Raw genomic sequence first — 25,242 nt, 5'->3', positions numbered from 1 at the left:
GGAGGAAAAGATCTGAGGTTTGGAGATGCAGGTGGAAAGTCTGGTTGAGTTTAGAAAGGGGTTTGAGCAGATTATGGAGCAAAGACATGAGGTATATGAAGGGAAAAGCTCAAAATTGCAGATGGAAGCAGGACTAAGGAATTTTGAGGGGAGACTGGGTGAGGAAAGTGGTCAGTGGAAGTATGTGACTAAAAGAACCGGGCAGAGGAAAAGATGGGCTAGGGAAGGAGAAACAGAGCTCAAGAACAGGTGTGCAGAGTTGGAAAATGAAGAAGGGGCTCAGCAGGTAGTCACTGAAGGTGGAAGAGCAAGAAAGAAGAGAAGAGAGGCTAGTCCTATAGGAAAAGGGGAAGGATCAATGGAGACTACACCAAATATGAGTCGCAAGAGGATACAGGATGGGCTGAAGAGGATTACAAGGGAGAATAGGAATGGAAAGAACTTGCAGCCAGAGGGAACCGGGGAGAGACTGGAGAATAGCACCATCACCAGGAAAAGGCAGGTCTATGCGATCGGGGACTCTTTACTGAGAAGAATAGACAGGCCTGTAACCAGAGCTGATCCTGAGAATAGAAGGATGTGCTGTCTTCCAGGTGCTAAGATATGGGATGTAGACCTGAGGTTGAAAAGGATCCTAAAGGGAGCAGGAAAGAATCCCCTAATTATCCTTCATGTGAGAACAAATGATACAGCTAGATTCTCGCTGGAAAATATTAAGGGACACTATGCTAGGCTGGGGAAGACGCTTAAGGAAATCGAGGCTCAGGTGATCTTTAGTGGGATTCTGCCTGTTCCTAGAAAAGGGCAACAAAGGTGTGACAAGATTATGACTATCAACAGATGCCTTAGGCAGTGGTGCTATAAGGAGGGCTTTGGAATGTATGGCCACTGGGAGGCATTCGTGGACAGAGGACAGTTCTCTCGGGATGGACTTCATCTGAGTAGGGAAGGAAATGGACTTCTAGGATGGAAGCTGGCACAACTGATTAAGAGAGCTTTAAACTAGGAATTTGGGGGAGATGATTGGGAGATGTCCAGGTAATCTCCATGCTGGATTTTAGCATTGAGAGGGAAGAAAACAAAGTAAGAAAGGATACAGCTGTGGGTAGGAGAATGTATATAAGGAGGAAGGGCAGTGTGGGTACCAGTCTAATAAGTGATACTGGCTGTAGAATGTCCGTGCCTAATTGTGTACAGAATGTGAGCGAGGCCAAACAGAAAAAATTAAGATATTTGTACACTAATGCGAGGAGCCTAGGTAACAAAATGGAGGAACTAGAGCTACTGGGGCAGGAAGTGAAAGCAGATATTATAGGGATAACAGAAACATGGTGGAATAGTAGTCATGACTGGACTACAGGTATTGAAGGGTATGTGCTGTTTAGGAAAGACAGAAATAGAGGTAAAGGTGGTGGAGTAGCATTGTATATCAATGATGAGATAGAATGTAAAGAAATAAGAAGTGATGCAATGGATAAGACAGAGTCCGTCTGGGCAAAAATTACACTGGGGAAGAAAACTATTAGAGCCTCCCCTGGGATAGTGCTTGGGGTGTGCTATAGACCACCAGGATCTAATTTGGATATGGATAGAGCCCTTTTTAATTTTTTAATGAAGTAAATACTAATGGAAACTGCGTGATCATGGGAGACTTTAACTTCCCAGATATAGACTGGAGGACGAGTGCTAGTAATAACAACAGGGCTCAGATTTTCCTAGATGCGATAGCTGATGGATTTCTTCATCAAGTAGTTGCTGAACTGACTAGAGGGGATGCCATTTTAGATTTGGTTTTGGTGAGTAGTGAGGACCTCATAAAATAAATGGTTGTTGGGGATAATCTTGGTTCAAGTGATCATGAGCTAATTCAGTTCAAACTGTACGGAAGGATTAACAAAAATAAATCCTCAACTAGGGTTTTTGATTTCAAAAGGGTTGACTTTCAAAAATTAGTTAGTGAAGTGGATTGGACTGAAGAATTTATGGATCTAAAGGCAAAAGAGGCCTAGGGTTACTTTAAATCAAAGCTGCAGAAACTATCGGAAGCTTGCATCCCAAGAAAGAGGAAAAATTCATAGGCAGGAGTTGTAGACCAAGCTGGATGAGCAAGCATCTCAGAGAGGTGACTAAGAAAAAGCACAAAGCCTACAGGGAGTGGAAGATGGGAGGGATCAGCAAGGAAAGCTACCTTATTGAGGTCAGAACACGTAGGGATAAAGTGAGACAGGCTAAAAGTCAAGTAAAGTTGGACCTTGCAAAGGGAATTAAAACCAATAGTAAAAGGTTCTATAGACATATAAATAAGAAGAAAACAAAAAGAAGAAGTGGGACTGCTAAACACTGAGGATGGAGTGGAGGTCAAGGATAATCTAGGCTTGGCCCAATATCTAAACAAATACTTTGCCTCAGTCTTTAATAAGGCTAAAGAGGATCTTAGGGATAATGGTAGTACGACAAATGGGAATGAGGATATGGAGGTAGATATTATCATATCTGAGGTAGAAGCGAAACTCGAACAGTTTAATGGGATTAAATCGGGGGGCCCAGATAATCTTTATCCAAGAATATTAAAGGAATTGGCACATGAAATTCCAGCCCACTAGCAAGAATTTTTAATGAATCTGTAAACTCAGGGGTTGTACTGTATGACTGGAGAATTGCTAACATAGTTCCTATTTTTAAGAAAGGAAAAAAAAAAAAGTGATCCTGGTAACTACAGGCCTGTTAATTTGACATCTGTAGTATGCAAGATCTTGGAAAAAATTTTGAAGGAGAAAGTAGTTAAGGACGTTGAAGTCAATGGTAAATGGGACAAAATACAACATGGTTTTACAAAAGGTAGATCGTGCCAAACCAACCTAATCTCCTTCTTTGAGAAAGTAACAGATTTTTTAGACAAAGGAAATGCAGTGGATCTAATTTACCTAGATTTCAGTAAGGCGTTTGATACCGGGCCACATGGGGAATTATTAGTTAAATTGGAAAAGATGGGGATCAATATGGAAATTGAAAGGTGGAGAAGGAATTGGTTAACAGGGAGACTACAGCGGGTCCTACTGAAAGGTGAACTGTCAGGCTGGAGGGAGGTTACCAGTGGAGTTCCTCAGGGATCAGTTTTGGGACCAATCTTATTTAATCTTTTTAATACTGACCTTGGCACAAAAAGTGGGAGTGTGCTAATAAAGTTTGTGGATGAAACAAAGCTGGGAGGTGTTGCCAATTTAGAGAAGGACCGGGAAAACAGACAGGAAGATTTGGATGACCTTGTAAACTGGAGTAATAGTAATAGGATGAAATTGAATAGTGAGAAGTGTAAGGTTATGCATTTAGGGATTAACAACAAGAATTTTAGTTATAAGCTGGGGACACATCAATTAGAAGTAACGGAGGAGGAGAAGGACCTTGGAGTATTGGTTGATCACAGGATGACTATGAGCCGCCAATGTGTTATGGCCGTGAAAAAAGCTAATGCGGTCTTGGGATGCATCAGGCGAGGTATTTCCAGTAGAGATAAGGAGGTTTTAGTTATACAAGGCACTGGTGAGACCTCACCTAGAATACTGTGTGCAGTTCTGGTATCCCATGTTTAAAAAGGATGAATTCAAACTGGAACAGGTACAGAGAAGGGCTACTAGGATGATCCGAGGAATGGAAAACCTGTCTTATGAAAGGAGATTCAAGGAGCTTGGCTTGTTTAGCCTAACTAAAAGAAGGTGGAGGGGAGATATGATTGCTCTCTGTAAATATATCAGAGGGATAAATACCGGAGAGGGAGAGGAATTATTTAAGCTCAGTACCAATGTGGACACAAGAACAAATGGATATAAACTGGTCATTGGGAAGTTTAGACTTGAAATTAGATGAAGGTTTCTAACCATCAGACGAGTGACGTTTCGGAATAGCCTTCCAAGGGAAGCAGTGGGGGCAAAAGACCTATCTGGCTTTAAGATTAAACTCAATAAGTTTATGGAGGAGATGATATGATGGGATAACATGATTTTGGTAATTAATTGATCTTTAAATATTCATGGTAAATAGGCCCAATGGCCTGTGATGGGATGTTAGATGGGGTGGGATCTAAGTTACTACAGAAAATTCTTTCCTGGGTATCTGGCTGGTGAATCTTGCCCACATGCTCAGGGTTTAGCTGATAGCCATAAATGGGGTCGGGAAGGAATTTTCCTCCAGGGCAGATTGGAAGAGGCCCTGGAGGTTTTTCGCCTTCCTCTGTAGCATGGCGCATGAGTCACTTGCTGGAGGATTATCTGCACCTTGAAGTCTTTAAACCATGATCTGAGGACTTCAATAGCTCAGACATAGGTGAGAGGTTTTTCGCAGGAGTGGGTGGGTGAGATTCTGTGGCCTGTGTTGTGCAAGAGGTCGGCCTAGATGATCATAATGGTCCCTTCTGACTTGAGTATCTATGAATCTATGTTTGTGATACAGGAGGAGGAGAGATAAAGCAACAGATTAGGAAAACAATCTTTGCAGCAGCATTTTTAATGGATACGAGTGGGGCAGGACTACATGTATTTGTCAAGTGCTAGAGAGAAGGATGTTATAGTAATCAAGACCTGAGATGATGAGAGCCTGAATGAGAATTTTAGACATGCAGATGGTTAAGAAAAGCCGTACTTTAGTTATGTTATGCAGAAGGCATCAGCAAGGTTTAGACAGAGCCCGAATGTGAGGACCTACTGAGAGGTTGAAGATGACGCTCAGCTTATGAGCCAGAGCGACAGGCAGGATGGCGGTGTTGATGAAGAAAGGCGGTAGCACAGAGGGCTTGTTGGTGGGGGGAAGATTCAGGGCTCTGTTGTAGCCATGCAGAGCTCCATCTAACTGGCTAGACAACCAGAAGGAGACGTCAGAAAGTCAGGTTAAGATTTTAGTTTGTACAGAAGGAGACCGGTCTGGAGCAGAGAGGCAGACCTATGAGATGTCAGCATACACATGGTGGCTGAACTGGTGTTTGCAGATGAGATTACCCAGAGATAAGGGATAGAGGGAGAAGAAAAGGAAAGGGAACCAAGGACAGAGCCCTGTGGAACCCCCACAGAAAGCTGGGGAACAAATAAGGAGGATCCTCTGAAGGACATGCTGAAGGAGGAATTAAAAAGCTAGGAGGAGAACCAGGAGAGGATGGTGTTATGGGAAGCCAAAGGAGAGCAAGATTCCATGAAGAAGAGCAAGGTGGACTGCAGAAGGTCAAGCTGTCAAGGAGGATGAAGATGGAGTATTGGTTCTGAGCTTTGGCTAAGAAGGGGTCAGAGGAGACTGGTGACAGCTGTTTCATTGGCATGCAAGGGGAGGAAGATAGACTGGAGAGAGTCTAGGCTGGAACTGGAGGAGAGGAACTTCAGACAGTGATTGTGAACAGCACTTTCAATGAGTTTAGAGATGAATGGGAAAAGGGGCAGCAATTGGAGAGGCAAGTGGGTCACGAGAGGGTATTTTAAGATGGGAGAGACTAAAATATATTTGTATTGTGAGGGGAATGAGCCACAGAAGAGCAAGTAGTCAAAGAGAAGAGTGAGAGAGGAGAGCTCGGGACATGGGTGGGGGTCATTGGGGCAAGTGGAGGAGGCGAGCAGATGAGAACTTCTGCATCTGTGATGAGAGAAGGAGGCGAGAGTTGGTGGAGGAGGAGAGGCAAGGGGAAGATCATATCATATTTTGTCAGTTTTCCCTTGGAAGAAATTGGCAAGGGCCTGTGCTGAGAGAGAAGTGTAGACAGGAAGAGGAGAGGGTTTCTGGAGTGCGCCAAATGTAGTAACAAGGAGGAGACTGGGATTGTGGGCATGAGGTTCAATTAAGTGGGAGAAGTGGAGATATTTAGCGAGGAAGATAGCAGAACTGAAGGAGAGACTGAATTTGTAGCAGAGGCAGTCAGCCTGGTCACAGGATTTCTGCCAGTGTCACTCTGCAGAGAGAGCAGGAACACAGAAAGCAGATGTTGTGCCAGGGGGGAGAGGAGCCGGAGATGGAAGAGAGGGGCGAAAGAGTCAAGGGTTGAGGTGAGAGAAGCATGGAGAGAATCAGTAACAATATCAATGGGAGAGACGGCTGAGAAGACGGGGGAGGGGGGCTAGAGCAAATGAGAAGCCATCAGTGCTGATGGACTGGAAGTCATGAAAAGGCAGAGTAACAGGGTGTGGCTGATGGGCAATGCGGAAAGAGACCAGCAACAGAAAAAGCAGTGCTTGGTGAAGACTGAGTCAAGTGAATGGTCCTTTTGGTTAGGGCTGCAGGATGAGTGAAGCGATGAGGGCGAGGAAATGTGCAACAAAGTGGTCGACTGGGTGGGTCACAGAGGATGACTGTGAGGAGAGGGAGAGAGAACAAGGAGTTGAAATCAGAAAGGAAGGCCTGTGGGGAGAAGCTAGGTAGCCAGTAGATGACAAAAATGTGGAGGCGGAGAAGAGAGGAGAGTCTGATGTAGTGCTGTTCCAAAGAGGAAATAGAGTGAGAAGCGGGAGGCAGGAGGGCATGGAAGCAGCGGGAGAAGAGAGGAGAAGCCCAAAACCCAACCATGGTCTGACCGAAACAGGAAGTGGTTGTGGATGGATATGATCTTTTTAGAGATGCAGTGGGTGTCCTGGAGACAGCATGGGAAGGGGAGGAGGGAGAGAAAAAGGGAGGTGATGGGCGTGAGGTTAGGAAGGGTGACACCAGAGAGGTGGAGGTGGTTGGGGGGGGGACAGGTGTGGGAGATGATGAGGATGGAGGGAAGGCCAGGGCTGGGGCATCTGTCACCAAAGGTGCAGTGGAGGAAGCAGAGGAGGGTGTGGGATTTGGATTTGAGTTGATGGGGGTTGGGAGAGATCAGGATGGAGAGAAGGAAAGGAGCAGGTAGAGCGGGTGGGAACTGTGGCTGAGGAAATAGAGACAGTGTGGGAAGGGGCAAGAGGATGGACGCATAAGAGGGCCGTGGTGAGAGCCAAGGGGGAAGGGCAGATGGACTGGGGAAAAAAAGAAAAACGCAGTGAAGGAAATGGCAGTGCAGTCCTCTCAGGTAGTTGTCCCTCAGTGCTTGGAAGGGGGAGAATGCCTCCAGACCGTTCTCCCCTGGGGAGGACCTGGGCAGAAAGGGACACTCCGGGGCAGAGCTGCCCACTGGTGATAGTGCAGCCCTACTCAGGTAGCTGCTCATAAACAGTACCAGAGCTGGAGAGCCATTGAGCCTCCTGTAGCAGTTACGACGTTGCTGTAATAACAGATCTGTATGGTGCTAGCAGTGGAAGGAATTGGAACGTTCAGGTCATTTGAGTGGGATGAGTTGCCTCTCCTTTTTCTGGACACCACAGAACAGCTGGCTGGTGGGTTTCTTAACAGCTCAAGGAAATGAACTTCGCTCTAATGGCTGATACTACACCTGAGCACATCTACCATTGTGTGGCCGGGCCATTGCTTTCCTGATCCTCAAAATGTTCTGTCCCGTTGAGGTAAGGAACAGAAACCAGATGGCAACATCAGGTCCATCAGGTTTGGCTGAATCCTAAACAACCCCTCATTTCTTCTCTTTCCTACTTTCTTTTCTGCATTCTGTCTAATAAGAGCCTGGCACAGCTAACGAGAAAAATCCATGGTATAGAACTGTGATTAATTAAAAAAAAAAGCTAAAAAAGGTCACTTAGCATAAATTGGTGTAGCTCCTTGCTCTACTGAAGTAAATGCTTCTAGTCCAAGACTGGTAAAAAATTTCCAGGTCTCAAAGTGGCTAATAAGATCATGTACTGAGATTAATTTCCCAGCAGCTAGGTTGCAATCAAGAAGGCACAGACAGAAATTGTATTTTCGATCTTTAATATTAACATCTCCCCACCCTCCCAGATAGGGTATTCTAGTGCTCTTTGGAGTTACCTTTGATAGGCAGAAGAGAGATTTGTATGTCTTGTTTTGTATGAAAGGGAACAGAAGAGGACTTCAGCAACTCAAGACCTCTATAACTGACTCTTTCCCTCTAACAAGGACAGTCAATGCCATATTTAATCCTATATTACATTTTAAAAACCTACATTCAATGACTGTTGTTTAGTTTGCAAAGATAAGCAGCTGAAAGTTAGCAAATGCTAAATCTGATTGTACGGGCACCTTAATTCTGACCTCTTGTATATCTATCTTGTGCACCAAATGAGGCAGGGGTTTTTACAAAAAATAGTGTGTGGTCATGTAATTAAAGACTGTTGCATAATTCAGACACACACGGGGACTGAATTAAGATTGCATGGGCAACCCTAAAACTGGCATTTGCTAACTTTCAAGTGCTTGACTTTTCAACCTAAATGCACTTCCCTTTAATATTGTTTTTTGTATGTAATTTCCTATGTTTTTTCTGGAAGGAAAAAACGTAAAAACAAAAAATTACATAAAACTTTATCAACCTTCACATCATGCACCATTAGCTGAACCATACACCTTGCAGCATCAGTGTACAGATTGCTGCTACCTAAGCTACAGGACTTAATTACACTAGCTGTTAGCAGCAGAAAGCTGTTCTCTCAGATGAGGAAGAGTCAATGGCACCATGTACTGGGTCCTGGGTGTGGCTGATAGACGGCCCAGCCCAGCCCAACTCCCTTCTAACTAAGGTGGGGAAAGGACCCTGGGCCATGTTCCAGATACTGGCAGCGAACAAGGAGCTTATCCCAGCCCTCTTCCCCATCCCTGCAGCTACAGCTACTTCAGCAGCTCCCAGAAGTTCTCAGTACAGTGTGCGGGGCTCCTGGTTGGCATTTGTGACACCCCAGCTCTTTGGGATGTTCATTTGCAGGTCTCTTGCAGGGTGCCAGTGTTTCCCTGTGGAATGCAAAGTGGCAGACAGGAAATGGGGATTGTGAACAGTTTACAACTCAGCTGAACAGGAATGGAATTTCATAGACAAAGAGAAGGCACTCCTCTAGCCCAAAGGTTGTCTCTTAGCTGAATGTGTAAGGCCTGCTTCAAGCAATGGAGATGTGAGAGCTGCTCAAAGAAAGGTCGCAGAAATCTGTTATAATTGAAAGTATGAGGCAACCTAAATACCGGGGTCACTGCCAGTGCCACCTGTGACGAAGAACTGTGAAACACAGCATTTTTTTAAACTCTTTTTTCCCTAGAACATAATTGTTGAATGTTATAACAGTTGAACAAGGGTTTTATTAACACTTTAACCCTGTTGGGTCTGAGATCCACCAACAAAACTGTCCTCTCTGCCCCGGGAACTCTGCTTAGAAGCCTGGGAGGGAGTAACTCTCTAATGCCTTCCCAAGACCATTTCCTCACCTCAAAACCTTGGTCTTTGTCCCTTTAAGAGGAGAACCTGAGTCAAAACAGGCAGATGACATGCCAGTCCCAGAGATCACTAGTCAATCTTAAAACCCCAAGCAAGGTGTAGTCTTTTTAACAGGAATAATCCTCCAAACCACTTTACCCACAAGGGAGTCTTCAGAGCTCTTTCCAGGTGGGACTTCTAAACACATACTTCTCTTTCTAAGGCTGACTGCAGGCAGGCTAACTGTATCCCAACCCTTGCTTTCCCATGAAGAACTGCCAGAACTTCCTCCTCTAGTGTTCTTCCGAGCTCATCACCTCCCCCCCCCCCACAGGACACCAAGGGGTTGCACACTCCTTCACAGCTTCATTTACCATACTGATAACACAACAAAGCAAGCAGACAAACTACAGCTCAAAACCAGATCCTAGGAGGGTGCGCTGATCATGTCACGGTCCTCTGCTGAGAGTGAGCATTTCACTCAAGTCCCCTTCCTGAGAACACTTCACGTGGAATTCGCTGGCATGAATGACAACTGGCTCCAGAGAGTCACGACAAAAAATAATCAGTACAAATAAAATCTTTACAGCAGGAGGGAAGGGACTTGTGGTGGGGTTGGCATTTCTGAGTGAGATGTGCTTCTCCTTGGTTATTTGAGCTGGTATTGCAGGCCCTCCAGCTGCATAAAGGAGGATTCCCATGAACAGTTTAAGGTGCATGTGAATTGCACCCCGGACTCCTGCAGGTTGGGTACTTGTGGGAAAAGCAGGAAGCTCTCACAAGGTGAGAGAAAACAACAGCTTACTGCACCGCTGAAATTTTGAGGCACTGGGGAGGAAGAGAATGAGCCATGTCTAGAGAATCAACGAATAAGGAAACCCAAAAGGCTAGAGTAGCCAATGAGGTAAAAATAGCAAAGAAAGATTTAAACAATAAGGAAGCCTGTTACTATAAAGGAAGTAAAGATCCAAATTGGGTCACAGGGGATGGCACTGGAGCAGCAAGCAAAGCAAAAATAGCAAGGAAGGAAAGATAAATAAAAAGTTCTTAAAATAAATAAGAAGCAAACAGACTGACAGGGAAACAAGAAGGCCATTGAGAGGGAAACAGAGACAATCCAAGGAAGACCAGTATTGCTCAGGGCTTCAATTCATCCACAAGGGAGAAAATGACAAAGCTGAGGAGCTTTATCACAGCAACAAGGAGGAAGAGGAAGGAGAGTTTTATCGGAAATTAGAACCATGTGAATTTACCAACAGCAGCCCCAGCTGAACAGCTTAATATTCAGCTGAGTAGATAGTTTCCATGACAAATTGAAACTGTATGTGGAGCTACAAAATAATTTAATGCAACTAAAACCCTTCAGTTTCTCCTTTGTTTCTTGTTTTCCTTCCCTCGCTGTCATCAGGCATCCTACCTTCCTATACCCTGTGTCCTCTGACTTTACAGATAAAAAATGTGGGATTTTAATTCACAATAAGTGCAGCATATAAAAGCCTCCCCACACAACATGCAATGGGAGTTTCCTAAGCCTGCAGGAAACACAGAAGGGTCTGATGGCCAAGTCATGTGGCTGAATAACTAAACCGGTGACATTTAAAAAAAAAACAAAAGAGAGAGTTGCCAAAATGCAGCAGGGCTTGCTGTTCTCCATGCCAGAATTCAACACAAGGAGAAGAGGATAGAAAGACACTGGGAGATCACTCAGGAGAAAGGGAAGCATCAGAGGACTGCAGAGAAGCTACTGAAGAATGAAAGAAGAAATTACAGAGCTAAGAGCCCACTGTGAATGGGAGAGGGAGACACCTGGTAAATAACAACACTGAGTCACTCAGTGGAGCAAAAGGGGAACAGCAAGTCTGAGAAACCCATACCAGTCCCTGGAGTGCGCTGTATCAGCAGCCTCAAGCATTCAAGTACCACGAGTGAGGTCTCAAAAAAATCACAAGATTTTCTACAACTATTATATCTGGAAACTTGCTTCTCTTTTTAAATGAAAACTGAGAGTCTCACCGAATGTCATGCCTCCATAAGCTGTGACTTTAAGAAAAACACTAAACAACTCATTACTCTTGACAAATTCTTAAGAGTTGGAAACACTGAGTATGTTCCCAGTCAGGAAGAGCGATGTACAAACTGGGAGTCAATTTATACATGATTGTCACCCAATCCCCGTATGACACCATGCCAGAGCACTGGGGAAGGTGTGGAAGGAAGGAGGAATTCAGGATACACTCAGATGTCACCATTTCCTTGTGGCCTTGCTCCCCCTACAAGCTCAGCACCAGTCAAGGTGCTTCAAAGAGTGCCCCAAATAAACTGCCCCAAATGTCAGAACTGTCCGGGAGGTCGCACAGCAGCAAAGCACCAGAGTAAATCAATAGAGTTAAATTTGCATTCCCAAAACTAAGTTATACCCGACGTACGTGGGGAGCGAGAGAAACAAGAACACTAGGGGAACAAAGGGGATGCTCAGTCAGCTTTGTGCATCTACCACAAACAGGAAAGCACCTTTCCTGCACTGCTTTTAGAACTCACATCAAACACAGCTTCTCATTAACACAGTGGAAGCTGCCCTCTCGTGGTACACTGTGGAAAAGTGCAATGAATGCAACTCAGCAAAGTGGAACTCCCACACTGGCACAAGAGATCAGGACAGATACAGGGATTGGCATGATTGAAACAAAGACTTGGGCTGGCTGGACAATTAATTGTTGTTATTAACGGGTACCATTTTAATTCATAAGGGACTACCAGCCTCTCACAAAGGGGATGATGTCATCCCCCTCTGTCACTTTCCAATCCAACTCACCTGTAGCTTTTTTAAAGTTACAGAATGGTAACATGCCTGAACTCTGACTGCAATGCTGAACACAGCCCCTCCATGTCTCTCTTCTGATCGGCATAAGTAGCTTACATCACATAAAAGATCTCAGACACACAAACTCAGGGCAATGGGAGGAGAGTGTCACACTAGATATAAACTTCACAATTCCAATACTGCAGTGAGAGCTGGAACACATCGCAAGTGAGCCTAGGTGTATCACTCAATAGAATGGAAAGAGATGTTCACCTGCTGCGAGGTAAAACGCCTACCCAGGAACATGCCCACAGCCATCACTCCATGTGCTCACATACGCCGTGCGCCAATCCCCCCTCACACACACACAGCAAAGTTAGTACTTACTGCCTTGTGAGGCTCCTTCACCTGAGGCAGCTTCAGTGTCTGCAAAGAGAAAGAGCTGCACTTAGACTTGCCAGCACATTCTGTCCGACGTTTGACAGCACACAGCATCTTCAACTGTTTCACTGGGGGACTGGAGTTTTGTAATTCCTGGCTCCTCATTCTCTATCCTCCAGTCAGATTTCTCCTCCTCTGCAATACCCATTCCATAGCTATATGCTAGCCCCTTTTTCTGTAACACATACGCCACACAGCAGATTCAGCAGAGAGCAGGCCCTGGGGATGCCAACTCTTGACTGCAGGATATCTGCGGCTCTGAACTCTGTCCTAACTCAGCAGAGCAGGCCTGCTGGTGGTACCTGGGTCCCACTGAGGGAGAAACACACCAGGAACCTTAGTATTTGCAGGGCTCATTCTGAAGGCTCTCTCCAGATTAAGCAGGCTGTGAAAGGCCAAGCTTCTGTTATCAAGAGGTGGGGAAGGGGATTGAGGCTTGACCAGGTCTCTCTCTCAAAGCGCTGCTGTTGTGCGGCGCTCGGTCGTGAAAGGCCTCCAGTCCAGAAACACGTGATTTGCTTTCATATGCACATTCCCAAACAAGTGCATTTCTTTTCTGACATGTTACAATGGGCTGCTTTTTAAATAGAAATGTCACAACCTGTCACTTCCTCCTGCCCAGCACAGAAAGGCAGTGGCTTAGAAACCAGCTCTAAACAACCCAACAAGTCCCTATGTCAGTGAGCCCTGGTCTACACTACAGAGTTCTGTCATATAACCACATTGCGGAGGGGTGAATTCACACCCCTGAGCGATGCAGTTATACTGACCGAACTCCTGGTGTAGACAGCGCTATCTCGGGGAGTTGGAGAACTTACACTGATAGAAGAAGTTCTCCCATTTGCATAAGTAGCATCTTCACAAAGTGCCACAATGGCACAGCTGCATCAGTGCTGCTGCAGCACTGTACGTATAGACAAGCCCTGAGTCAGGAGAGTGGCTACCTGGTGCGATAGGTGGGAGAGAGATCTCTCACTGCGACGCTCAATGTTGCAATGCCTGACTTTTAGGTGCCTAGCAAATTACTGGGATTCCTGAAGCCTGAGTTAGAATTATAGCATTTAAGGTCAGAAGGGACCACCAGAACTAGTCTGACTTCCTTGGTACTCACACACCCGGCAGACCACACGGCACCCACACTCTAAACCCAGCCTGCGTTTAGTACTCAGGCTCCCTGTACAATGAATGAATGAATGGAGTCAGGCCCCTAGGAATGGGATTCGTAAGAGCCAGCACACTGAGCTGCCCAAGCTAGCCAAGGGGAGTTGCCAAAGAGCAGGGTATGTCCTAAGGCCCGCCCCTCTAGGAAGTTCATGTTATGTCCAGAATGGAGGAGGCCCCCTATAGCTCAGCCATGAACCATCTCGTAGAGTTAGGAACCTAAGGCATTTTTTGCCAGAAGCCAGAGGAGGAGGAGGAAAAGAACTTCCCTGTGGTTACAGCGTGCACCTGGGATGTGGGAGACCCCCCACGTTCAACCCCCCCGCTCCCTTTAGCCTGATGAAAAGGGATTTAAACTGGGGTTTCCCACCTTGCACATGAATGCACTAAGCATCGAGGTGGGATGATCCCTCAGTCTCTCCTGCTGAAGCTGTTCCACTGTGGATACAGAAAGAGTCACTGGGCCAGAGAGAGTGCAAACACAGGCCTGGTGGTTAAAGAATTCACCTAGATGTGGGAGACCTAGGATCCAGTTCCCCTGCTCCAACAATTCTCTCCATGGCTGTTTTGTGCAGAGTGTGCCAATTTTTGTGCCAATTTTTTTGTGAATCGCTCTGGGGCTTAGGTGCCTGGTGTGGGGCTGCAGTGCATATGTGCAGAGGCAGAAACATAGATACCTGGGGAACTTCAACTGCAAAAATTTAGGCAGCGAGTGAGCTTGGGCTCCTACAGGCATAGGTCCCGGAACTAGGGGTGCTGGGGCTGCTCCTGCATCCCCTGACTTGAAGTGGTTTCCATCATATACAGGGTTTACAGTTTGGTTCAATGGCTCTCAGAACCCCCACTGTACAAATTGTTCCAGCATCCCTGCCTACAGGGCTTTTATGAACACCAGTGGTGCCAAAATCTGGGATTTAGATGCCTAAGGTGGCAGATAGGCGTCTACGTTCTTTTGTGAATCCAGCCCCTCATGCCTCCAAATTCAGAGAGAGAGCACAGCTATCTGCAATATGGAGGAGGAGACCAGTGAGGTAAAGACCTGTACAAAAGATGGGACAAAAGCCTTAGGATTTCTCTCTCCGACTGGTTAGCATTACAGTGCACTCTTCAGTTCCAGTGTCACTAATGTCGCACATGGAAACAAAGCATGGACCAGAAACAGCACAAACCACGACTGTATTCATCGGTCTGCATGAACACAACGGGGTAAGGCTGCAAGCTGAAAAAATTGTTAAAACTCAAGAAATGCAAATGCTTAGGTTTACAAAGCTGCGTTGAATTGTCCCATATTTCATAACCTACATATTCAATTATAATCCAAAATATTCTGCATGTTCCATGAAAGCAAGTTTGTTACTATGCAAACCTTAACAGTGGCATTTCATAGCTTTTTTTGATACTTAAATTTGCAACCCTAATTCATTAATACCACTTTGTTTTTTCTTAAAAATAAATAAAAATATAGGGCTGTGGACCTCTGTATTTCTGTTTTATTATTTATTGTGCTTGATTAATGTAAGAACATAAGAATCACCATGCCGGGTCAGACCAATGGTCCATCTAGCCCAGTGTCCTGTCTTCTGACAGTGGCCAGTGCCAGATACTTCAGAGGCAACAAATTCCACAGGTTGACTGTGCACTGTGTGAAGAAATACTTCCTTATGTTTGTTTTAAACCGGCTGCCTATTAATTTCATTCGGTGACCCCTGGTTCATGTGTTATTTGAAGGGGTAAATGACACTTCCCTAGTCTCTTTCTCCTCACCAGTCATGATTTTCAGCCTCTATCAGATCCTCTTCTTAGTCGTCTTCTTAATCCTCTTACCCCTAATCACTTTTGTTGCCATTCTCTGTACCTTTTCCAATTCTAGTAGGTTGTTTGTTTGTTTGTTTTTGAGATGGGGCAACCAGAACTGCATGCAATATTCAAGATGTGGGCATACCATGGATTTGTATAGTGGCATAAGGATATTTTCTATCTTATTTACCTATCCCTTTTTTAATGGCTCCTAACATTGTTAGATTTTTGATTGCTGTTTCACACTGAGCAGATGTTTTCAGAGAACTATCCACGATGACTCCAAGATCTCTTTCTTGAGAGGTAACAGCTAATTTAGATCCCATCACCTTGTATGTATAGTTTGGATTATGTTTTCCAATTTGCATTACTCCGCACTTACCAACACTGAATTTCATCTGCTATTTTGTTGCCCAATCACCCAGTTTAGTGAAATCCCTTTGTAGCTCTTAGCAAGTCAGCTTTGGATTTAACTATCTAGAGTAATTTTGTATCATTCACAAACTTTGCCACCTCACTGTTTACCCTCTTTTCCAGATCCTTTATGAATATGTTGAACTGTACTGGTCCTAGTACAGACCCTTGGGGGACCCAGCTATTTACCTCTCTCCACTGTGAAAACTGACTATTCCTATCCTTTGTTTCTGGTCTTTTAACCAGTTACTGATCCATGAGAGGACCTTCCCTCTTCTCCCATAACTGCTTATTTCGCTCAAGAGCCTTTGGTATGGGACCTTGTCAAATCTTTCTGACTGATAGGAAAGCAGATTTTTATATATATTTGTAATAATTTTAAAAATAATAAAATGTGTAATAAAGTTTGCACACTGCAGTAAACTGAAACACCTGATTAGAAATACACAAAGGCATCTATGGAACTACAAAGTCATACAACTGTATTTCTCCACAAATTTTATAGATTTGACAAGACACCATTCTGTCACAAAAGGAAAAACTAGCTGTGACACAATGGAATTCTGCAACATATCATTCTGAAGTCCACAGGTGGTAACATAAATAAACCTAATGAAAACTGAGAACTATGCATACGCAAAAGCAATTTTTAATCATTTGTTACTATACTTTCAAACTTAGCAAGAAACAAGTCAGCTATGAAATTTTAAAGTTCAGCCGTTTCTGAGTTATACATGTGCAGAAAAGTTATAATTATTTTAAACAGGAAAAATATACTTTCCCTATATGTGTAACTCAAAACAGTTTAATGAATGAAATCCAAAACCCCCAAACCATCTTTGGGCTGAGATCTAGTATGTAAAGTTTCAGACTTCACCAAATCTGTATCAATGCATTTCACTCAGATAAAAAAAAGGCTACTGCATGTGCTTGGTACATGATTTTCAAAGCCAGATAATTTGGTCAAATCAAAACCAATTTCCACCTATACCAGAAACACCATTTTTCCTCAAGGAGGATTATCAGACTGTCAAATTTCAGTTTTCTACAACCAGTCATTTCAGAAGTAGAGCTGTTCTAAAATAAGTTGTCAAAAATATATAGGATAGGAAAAGTGTATTATTTCCATTCTCAAACAGCTGAACTGGTTCTGGCCCATCAATTTGTTTTTTTAAATCAACTTTGGGCAGAAACCAATACTGCAAAATTTCAATCTGAAAACTTTGCAAAGTTATCAGAGAATGAAAATAGGATTAAAATAGAAGTCTAAACTAAAGATGTCAATTCTGCTCCTGCTATAATCATAATAATGAATCAGATCCTGAGTTGGTGTAAATAAACATAGCTACATTGACTTCTATTGAGCTATACTGATTTACAACAAGCTGAGGATCCAGCTGGTGTACCCATACTGAAATAAAATTGTCAGTGAGTCTGATTGTACAGTTACTAAATAATTTAAAGCAAAAACATGTTGTATAAAAACGGTGGTCATTCAGTCAAAAAACCCCATAGTGTCCTCAAATTATTATAGCAGAACTGGTAGCTCTTGCTAGAATTAAATCAAATTAAATTGAGATTTGCTTTATAATCCTCTTTTCACTTGTTCATAACTATCTGAAAAATACTCCTTGGGGCAAATGTTTTCTGTGGTTGGTCTCAGCCCAGATTTTTTATTTTAAATTTATTTATTGAAAGTCTAGTAAAATAAATTCAATCATTTTTGAGTTATGGAAAGGTGAAAGAAAAGGCAATTGTCCCTTAAGTATTAAATGTTTAGATGCTTTTCTGCTCACCTCACTCAAATATAGCTGAACTATACAATTTAAAACATTCAGGATTCCTTCCTACTGATGATTAGGCCCTTTCATGGTTTAAAAAGCTATAAACAAATAAAAAATACAGTGAGTTACAAGTAGTTAAGAAGAACAGGTGCAGTAGCATTTGCTAATGCTGGCATCTATGATACTATCCATTGTCACAGCTAGTTAGTGTGGTGGACATATCACTGCAGAAATGCATTCTAGTTAGAAATCTTTGTGCTCCAGCACAGTTTAGAAGCTCCACAAGAGGAGAAAGTGGTTTTGCTTTTGCAGGGCTTCTAAGCTCACTGCAAAGGAGTCTTTCAGCTACTCTAACTTCACCATTTCTCCTCCACAGCCCTGTTATTTTTCCCTCTTGAAAAAGTATGGAAGAGAAATTTCTTCTCTGCCCTTCTGCTCCTGTGAAGATGTATTTACACTCAGGATAGGAACTTTATGATGCTTTGCTCTCAGGCACTAGTACTTGAACAAAAGCTCCCGCAGCACTCTGAATCTCAAACTGCCAGGACTTCATTCCCTAGAAATGTCCAACCAGTTCAGAATTACGCGGGGAAGGCTCTTCTATGTGGATAAATGCCAAATTCTCAAACAAGAAACAAACCATTCCCAAGGATGAACAAATAATCCCACCAAAAAAATAACATACCACCTCCAAAATAGAACCCTTGACCCCACAAACTGGGAGGGCAGTGGTGGTGGATGAAGACATAAAATTCTGTGGAAGTTCTTCTGAAAGTCAGAATTACAGAAAAGTAATTTTCCATTCTTTAGAGATGTCGTAAGCACAGGATTCTGACTTACGGAGCTGAACAGCTCAAAGGGGTGTTTTCCAAACAAGAAAAGAAACAGTAAGTGAAGCATCAGGCAGTATGACTAGTAAAAAGATAGGCCCAAACTGCAATGAAAGTGGGGAGAAGATACTTGCCAACAACAACAGATAGGAAGCCTCAAATGGATGTGTCCTCCATAAAACAAAAGCCAACTCCTGTAAGAAACATTCCAAAGAGGAACCAAACTCAAAAAAGCTGGAGAGCCTGTGATCCCCACACATCTTGGGGACAGGATCAGCAGCACTGAATGATGACATTCCTCCTACAAGCCAATCCTGGCAATAATAATCCTTTGTAAAGTGGGGTGGACCATATGGGTGCTTTCTATGTATTCTGAATTGAAGCAGGTCTGAGGCTGACAATTGAAGCTCTCCTGTCTCTGATGGTACAAGATCTTTTAGCTGTAGGCCAGCCACGTCATAATGGAAAGACATGCAGTCGGACAGGGTCCTTTTAATGACAGCAGAACCTATTGACTTGGTGTCAGAAGAAATAAAAACCTTTAAGGACATTAGTCTGCTCCAGGAAAAAAAAAACCCCAAACCCTTTTAGTGAAGAAGAGAACTGGACACTTCTCCACAAGAAAGCACCAAAAAGCAATGGAAGAACGGACCTCAAAGAAGTAGTGAAGGTGCTTGGAGAAAATGAGCTGTTCGGCCTTGAAAAAGAGCTGGTGTGCTGAGGCCAACTTTGCCGAGAGTGATCAAAAACCACAGAAACAGACAAGAAAAAAGTGCTGTGAAGTGACCGGTGGCTTGGGAAGCTCAGAGGAAGGGCACTGGACAGCCAAGCAGAAGTAGCACACGAAGTCAGAAGATCCAGATGCTGAAAGAAGGGTCCCTCTCTGACTACTGTGAGGAGGAAGTGACTACAAGATTCCAGGGGTGAGTTACTGGCAGATGGAGTGTGCACAAAGGAGGGAGGGGTAGAACTGGATGAAATTTTTCAATCAAAAATTCTGTCAAAAAATACAAGTTTGGCAACACTGAAATGTGTCAGGTTTCAGAGTAGCAGCCGTGTTAGTCTGTATTCGCAAAAAGAAAAGGAGTACTTGTGACACCTTAGAGACTAACAAATTTATTTGAGCATAAGCTAAATGAGCTGTAGCTCACGAAAGCTTATGCTCAAATAAATTTGTTAGTCTCTAAGGTGCCACAAGTACTCCTTTTCTTTTTTTGAAATGTTTCATGAATTCATGCAGTTTTGACAAGCGGTTTGTTTAGAAACAAACAAACGATTCCAAGAAATTGAAAATTTCAACATTTTTAAATGAAATGTTTTGATTTTTTGCTTTGAAATGACCTTTCATTTACAAATTTTCTGTGATTTTATGAAAAATTCAAGTGCTTAAAATGCTCAAAATCAAAATGAAATGTTTTGTTTCACTTGAATCTGAACTTTTCGACTTGCTGAAAGTTTCCAAAATTTTTCATGTTCAATTCAACCCAAAGCACATTTTCATCATGCTTTGAAACAGACAAAAAAGCAAAAAATCTGTTGTGTGCCCAGCTCTAGTGGGAGAGTTTCAAGTACCAGTGCCTTAGAGGGTCAAACAGAGCCAGGGGAGCAGTGTTACCAGTGGCTTTGGACTTAAAATCCAATTACATGGACATAAGATTATGAATTTAAAAACTCAGCAGTGAGGAAATGCCAAAGTTATGGATGCATCTACAACCTTCAATAGGCCCATGTGCTAACGACATGGTCATCTTGTACTGTTATCCATTAAAATATAATATACACTTTTTTTTCTACAACTTTATATATACATGTAAAGCATCTTGCAATATACTTCTTTCATTCTTGCATGGTTACACTTATTTCATCCTCATTATTGGAATGATCCAGTATATTGTGCTCAATGGAAAACATTCTCTCTATACAGTATTATGCTTTTTACTATTTTTTGACCGAACATGTAGTGTATACATTCAACAGGATATTTTCCCTCTACAGACAGATATACCTCTGAACAGTAATTTATTACTGTAGTATCTCACAATCTATTTATCAGTGAATGACATTTATAGAGCTCTAGCTCTCGACATTTATGATTTCTGATTTGATTGTATATATGAAGAAATAGCTAATTTATATCATGAATGTTACCTATCCTCAAACTGCCTTAATAAAATTCAAGTATTATTTTCACCAAGTACCAGGTGCATGCTCTTAAAAATGGTGTGAGAGATTATTTAATTTCATCTAAGAATTTGTTGCATATGAAAACTGTGCATGTTCACCTCTGATCTGTAAATTATTGACATATTTCTAAATTCACAAGTAGAAATAATTTGGAAACTAATTTTCTCCATAAACAGACATAAAAATGTATGTTTTCAGAAGCTAAGGATAAGATCCTGTCTCCACTGAAGAAAACACTCCTATTAACAGTTGAGAAAGAAAGTGAGAGAGAGAGAAGATTTCACCCTAAGTATTTAATTGACTTAAAAATAATCATGTCTTTGCAATAAAATGTGACATACTATACTTAATTAGTTATGCTACAGTGATGTCTATGGACGCCAGATGAGATTAGGGTCCCATTGTGTTAGGTGCTGTATAGAAACACAGTAAGGAATAGTCTTTGCCCCAACTAATTTACAATTTAATTACTGTAGTTACTGAAACAGTTAATATTACAGTTGCAAACCTTTTATATGCCAACAGATGATGCAGTTCACTATTGCTTTATGTTTTGCTTCAACTATGGTATGGTACTAATTTGTAGTATTGCTTATATAAGTGACAGTCAGGGATTTTGCTAACATTCACAAAGTAGTACAAAATATTAGAACATGCTACCAATGTGTACGTAAGGTTGTAGAAGCAATTGTATAGTATTATACTGCATTATTTGAGAAACAGTATGTGACAATGTAATTAAAGGATGCATTATAGTATACATTCAGAAATGGGAAGAGTTAACTCACTCTTAACTCACACATTTGTGGACTTCTGAGACTTTACATTTGTAATCTTCATCTTTAATATATGTTATAATGTTTTATGCTGGGATTTTCAAAACAGCCACAGGAATTGGGCACCTCACACCCTTCAGCTCCTCTGAAAATTTCAGCCATAATCATTATGTGAAAGAAAATATATCCAAAAACATGCAGGTGTTATCACAATATGGGCACTGTAAAAAGATACCCTTAAAATATTCAGAGAGACACCTCAGTGCTAGTCTCTGAAGTGAAATAAAATAAATGCACCTGTATGCTGGATGTCCCAGTTTCAAAAGTCCATAATTCTGTTATTGCACAATCTGTTATTTTGTAATCATATTGCTTCAAGAAAGTCAAAGCAGTGTTTTGACCATGCCAAGTGTGCAGTTTTTCAATAAAGCCATTTCTGAATGACAACAGAAAAGTTTTACAGCCGAGCAATGCTTTTCTCAATGCTCAGATACTTAAAAATGGTTAGACTTCTAGAAAATTTTCACAGAATATTCCCTAGCCCAAGCATGAGAAATTTCATACCAGAAATATCAGAGGGATAGCTGTGTTAGTCTGTATTCATAAAAACAATAAGGAGTCCAGTGGCACCTTAAAGACTAACAAATTTATTTGGGCGTAAGCTTTCCACTTCTTTAACCCATTTCAGATGCAACTGAAGAAGTGGGTTTTTTACCCATGAAAGCTTATGTCCAAATAAATTTGTTAGTCTTTAAGGTACCACCGGACTCCTTGTTGTTTTTATACCAGAAGTACATTTTGAAAGTTACAGTAAACTGAAAAAAGGGATTTTGACTGGAAGTGCCATTTCAACATTTAATATAAAGATGGTATGGAGACACTACAGTATACTATAGAAAAATATGATAAAAGACTTAGCAGCCTATGTTAAGAATCTCAGTCAGTATTTAAGTAATGACAAACATGATCATCATACATGTTTTATTTGCATAAAATTATTTTCCTTGAAGACACACAAGTGCTTTGCAAAAAGAAAAGGAGGACTTGTGGCACCTTAGAGACTAACAAATTTATTTGAGCATAAGCTTTCGTGAGCTACAGCATCTGATGAAGTGAGCTGTAGCTCACGAAAGCTTATGCTCAAATAAATTTGTTAGTCTCTAAGGTGCCACAAGCCCTCCTTTTCTTTTTGCGAATACAGACTAACACGGCTGCTACTCTGAAACGAGTGCTTTGGATAATCTATTTACAATGCACCAATATCCTTAGAGATATTGAACTATTTTTTTTGGCCTGTCATTACCCAACTGATTTCCAACAAAATATACAGATTGGCAGGAATTTGGAGAGCCATGGACAGATGCCTACATGACTACAGGAACTGGATTGCTGATTCATTTGGAATGCTGCAACAGAGAGAAACGTGGCCGCATACAGCAGTGCATCCCAAATCACAGCCCCTCACAAGAGGAGAGTAAGAGACCCCTGTAGAAAATTTCACTGATATCTTATTTAACTTAATGGAATGTAGTAGCTCATGGTGATGTCCAGAAAGAATACTGCTGGAGAATAGAGCCCCCTTCCTTTTGGCTGCAGAAGAGTTCATCCTAACAGTGCCACTCGGTAGGCTCATTATAATGACAGGCCGTAGCAGCAGAGGAACCTCAAAAGCCTGAATGTTAGCCTAAGATTTTCAAAAGTTTGAGCAGGAGAGAGATACCTCTATGCGCTCGCACATGGGTCTGGAAACAGTTGTAATACTTGTATTTCTTCCCACATATTCCACACTCATAAGACCCTGAAAAACAGGACAGAAAAGTACATATTACCATATTAGATCAGTAACAAGCAGACGGTCCCATGATACAGAGATAATCACAAACTGATGAGAGAACAGTGCAGCTGTCAGCAAGAGGGGGTTTGGAAGGCTTGTAGAGTTAAGTGCAGGGAATTTATACTCCACTGTCCACCTCTAGATCCTTTCTTGATGACTAAGAGTAAGAGTAATTGACATATTTTACTGCATTTACAGTATATCTTTATAATTTTATTAATTTGGAAGAACCACTCTCAATATAGCCTGAATTATGATTTAATAATAATAATAAATAATAAAATAATACTTTTCTAGTTGTCAGAATAAATCTTGAACTAGTATTTCCGCTTTTATCATCTTCAAAATTTCTCAAGCAATGTAATTACCACACAAAGAGATCTGGTAAGTATCACAGTCTGGTAAGTATCACAGTATGGGGATGAGGTGAGCAGCCCTCAGTGGTGAAAGAACAGGTTAAGGACTATTTAGAAAAGCTGGACATGCACAAGTCCATGGATCCAAATCTAATGCATCCAAGGATGCTGAGGGACTTGGTTGATGTAATTGCAGAGCCATTGGCCATTACCTTTGAAAATTTGTGGCGATCTTGGGAGGTCCTGGACAATTGGAAAAAGGCAAATATAGTGCCCATATTTTAAAAAGAAAAGAAAGAGAACCCGGGGAACTACAGACCTGTCAGCCTCACTTCAGTCCCTGGCAAAATCATAGAGCAGATCCTCAAGGAATCCATTTTGAAGCACTTGGAGGAGAGGAAGGTGATCAGGAACAGTCAACATGGATTCACCAAGGGCAAGTCATGCCTGACCAACCTGATTGCCTTCTATGATGAGAGAACTGGCACTGTGGATATGGGGAAAGCAGTGGATGTGATGTATCTTGACTTTAGCAAAGTTTTAATACTGTCTCCCACAGTATTCTTGCCAGCAAGTTAAAAAAGTATGGATTGGATGAATGGACTATAAGGTGGATAGAAAGCTGGCTAGATCGTCCAGCTCAACGGGTAGTGATTGATGTCTAGTTGGCAGCCGATATCAAGTGGAGTGCCCCAGGGGTCGGTCCTGGGGCCGGTTTTGTTCAACATCTTTCTTAATCATCTGGATGATGGGATTAATTGTACCCTCAGCAAGTTCGCAGATGACACGAAACTGTGGGGAGAGGTAGATAGACTGGAGGGTAGGGATAGGGTCCAGAGTAACCTAGACAAATTAGAGGATTGGGCCAAAAGAAATCTGATGAGGTTCAACAAGGACAAATGCAGAGTCCTGCACTTAGGATGGAAGAATCCCATGCACAGCTACAGGCTGGGGACTGACTGGCTAAGCAGCAGTTCTGCAGAAAAGGACCTGGGGATTACAGTGGACGAGAAGCTGTATATGGGTCAACAGTGTGCCCTTGTTGCCAAGAAGGCCAATGGCATATTGGGCTGTATTAGTAGGAGTATTGCCAGCAGATCGAGGGAAGTGATTATTCCACTCTACTTGGCACTAGTGAGGCCACACCTGGAATAATGTGTCCAGTTTTGGTCCCCTGACTACAGAAGGGATGTGGACAAATTGGAGAGTCCAGCGGAGGGCATCAAAAATGATTAGGGGTCTGGGGCACATGACTTATGAGGAGAGGCTGAGGGAACTGGGGTATTTAGTCTGCACATGAGAAGAGTAAAGGGGGATTTGATAGCAGCCTTCAACTACCTGAAGGGGGGTTCCAAGGAGGATGGAGCTCGGCCATTCTCAGTGGTGGCAGATAACCGAACAAAGAGCAATGGTCTCAAGTTGCAGTGGGGGAAGTCTAGGTTGGATATTAGGAAACACTATTTCACTAGGAGGTTGTTGAAGCACTGGAATGGGTTACCTAGGGAGGTGGTGGAATCTCCATCCTTAGAGGTTTTTAAGGCCCGGCTTGACAAAATCCTGGCTGGGATGATTCAGTGGGTGTTGGTCCTGCTTTGAGCGGGGATTGGACTAG

The 25,242-nt window shown here is 42.6% G+C and overlaps 1 protein-coding gene across 25 annotated transcripts in view; it reads right to left on the bottom strand.

Annotated features, from left to right (window-relative positions):
• Positions 1 to 25,242, bottom strand: part of ZNF618 (zinc finger protein 618) — a 325,372-nt gene that overhangs the window by 80,510 nt on the left and 219,620 nt on the right. For 21 of the 25 annotated variants that reach the window (XM_043499112.1, XM_038374101.2, XM_038374102.2 and 18 more), the window contains 2 exons: positions 23,161 to 23,238; positions 12,441 to 12,479 (listed from right to left, as the gene is read on the bottom strand). In XM_043499112.1, the coding sequence (XP_043355047.1) occupies positions 12,441 to 12,479; positions 23,161 to 23,238 (117 nt within the window). The remainder of the gene's footprint in view (positions 1 to 12,440; positions 12,480 to 23,160; positions 23,239 to 25,242) is intronic. The other 4 variants (XM_043499111.1, XM_038374100.2, XM_038374105.2 and 1 more) reach the window with 1 other exon arrangement.

This window comes from Dermochelys coriacea, chromosome 16, assembly GCF_009764565.3.
Source record: "Dermochelys coriacea isolate rDerCor1 chromosome 16, rDerCor1.pri.v4, whole genome shotgun sequence".
Classification (NCBI taxonomy): domain Eukaryota; kingdom Metazoa; phylum Chordata; order Testudines; family Dermochelyidae; genus Dermochelys; species Dermochelys coriacea.
The sequence above is the reverse complement of the archived record's forward strand: the minus strand, read 5'-3'. Positions and strand labels throughout refer to the sequence as shown.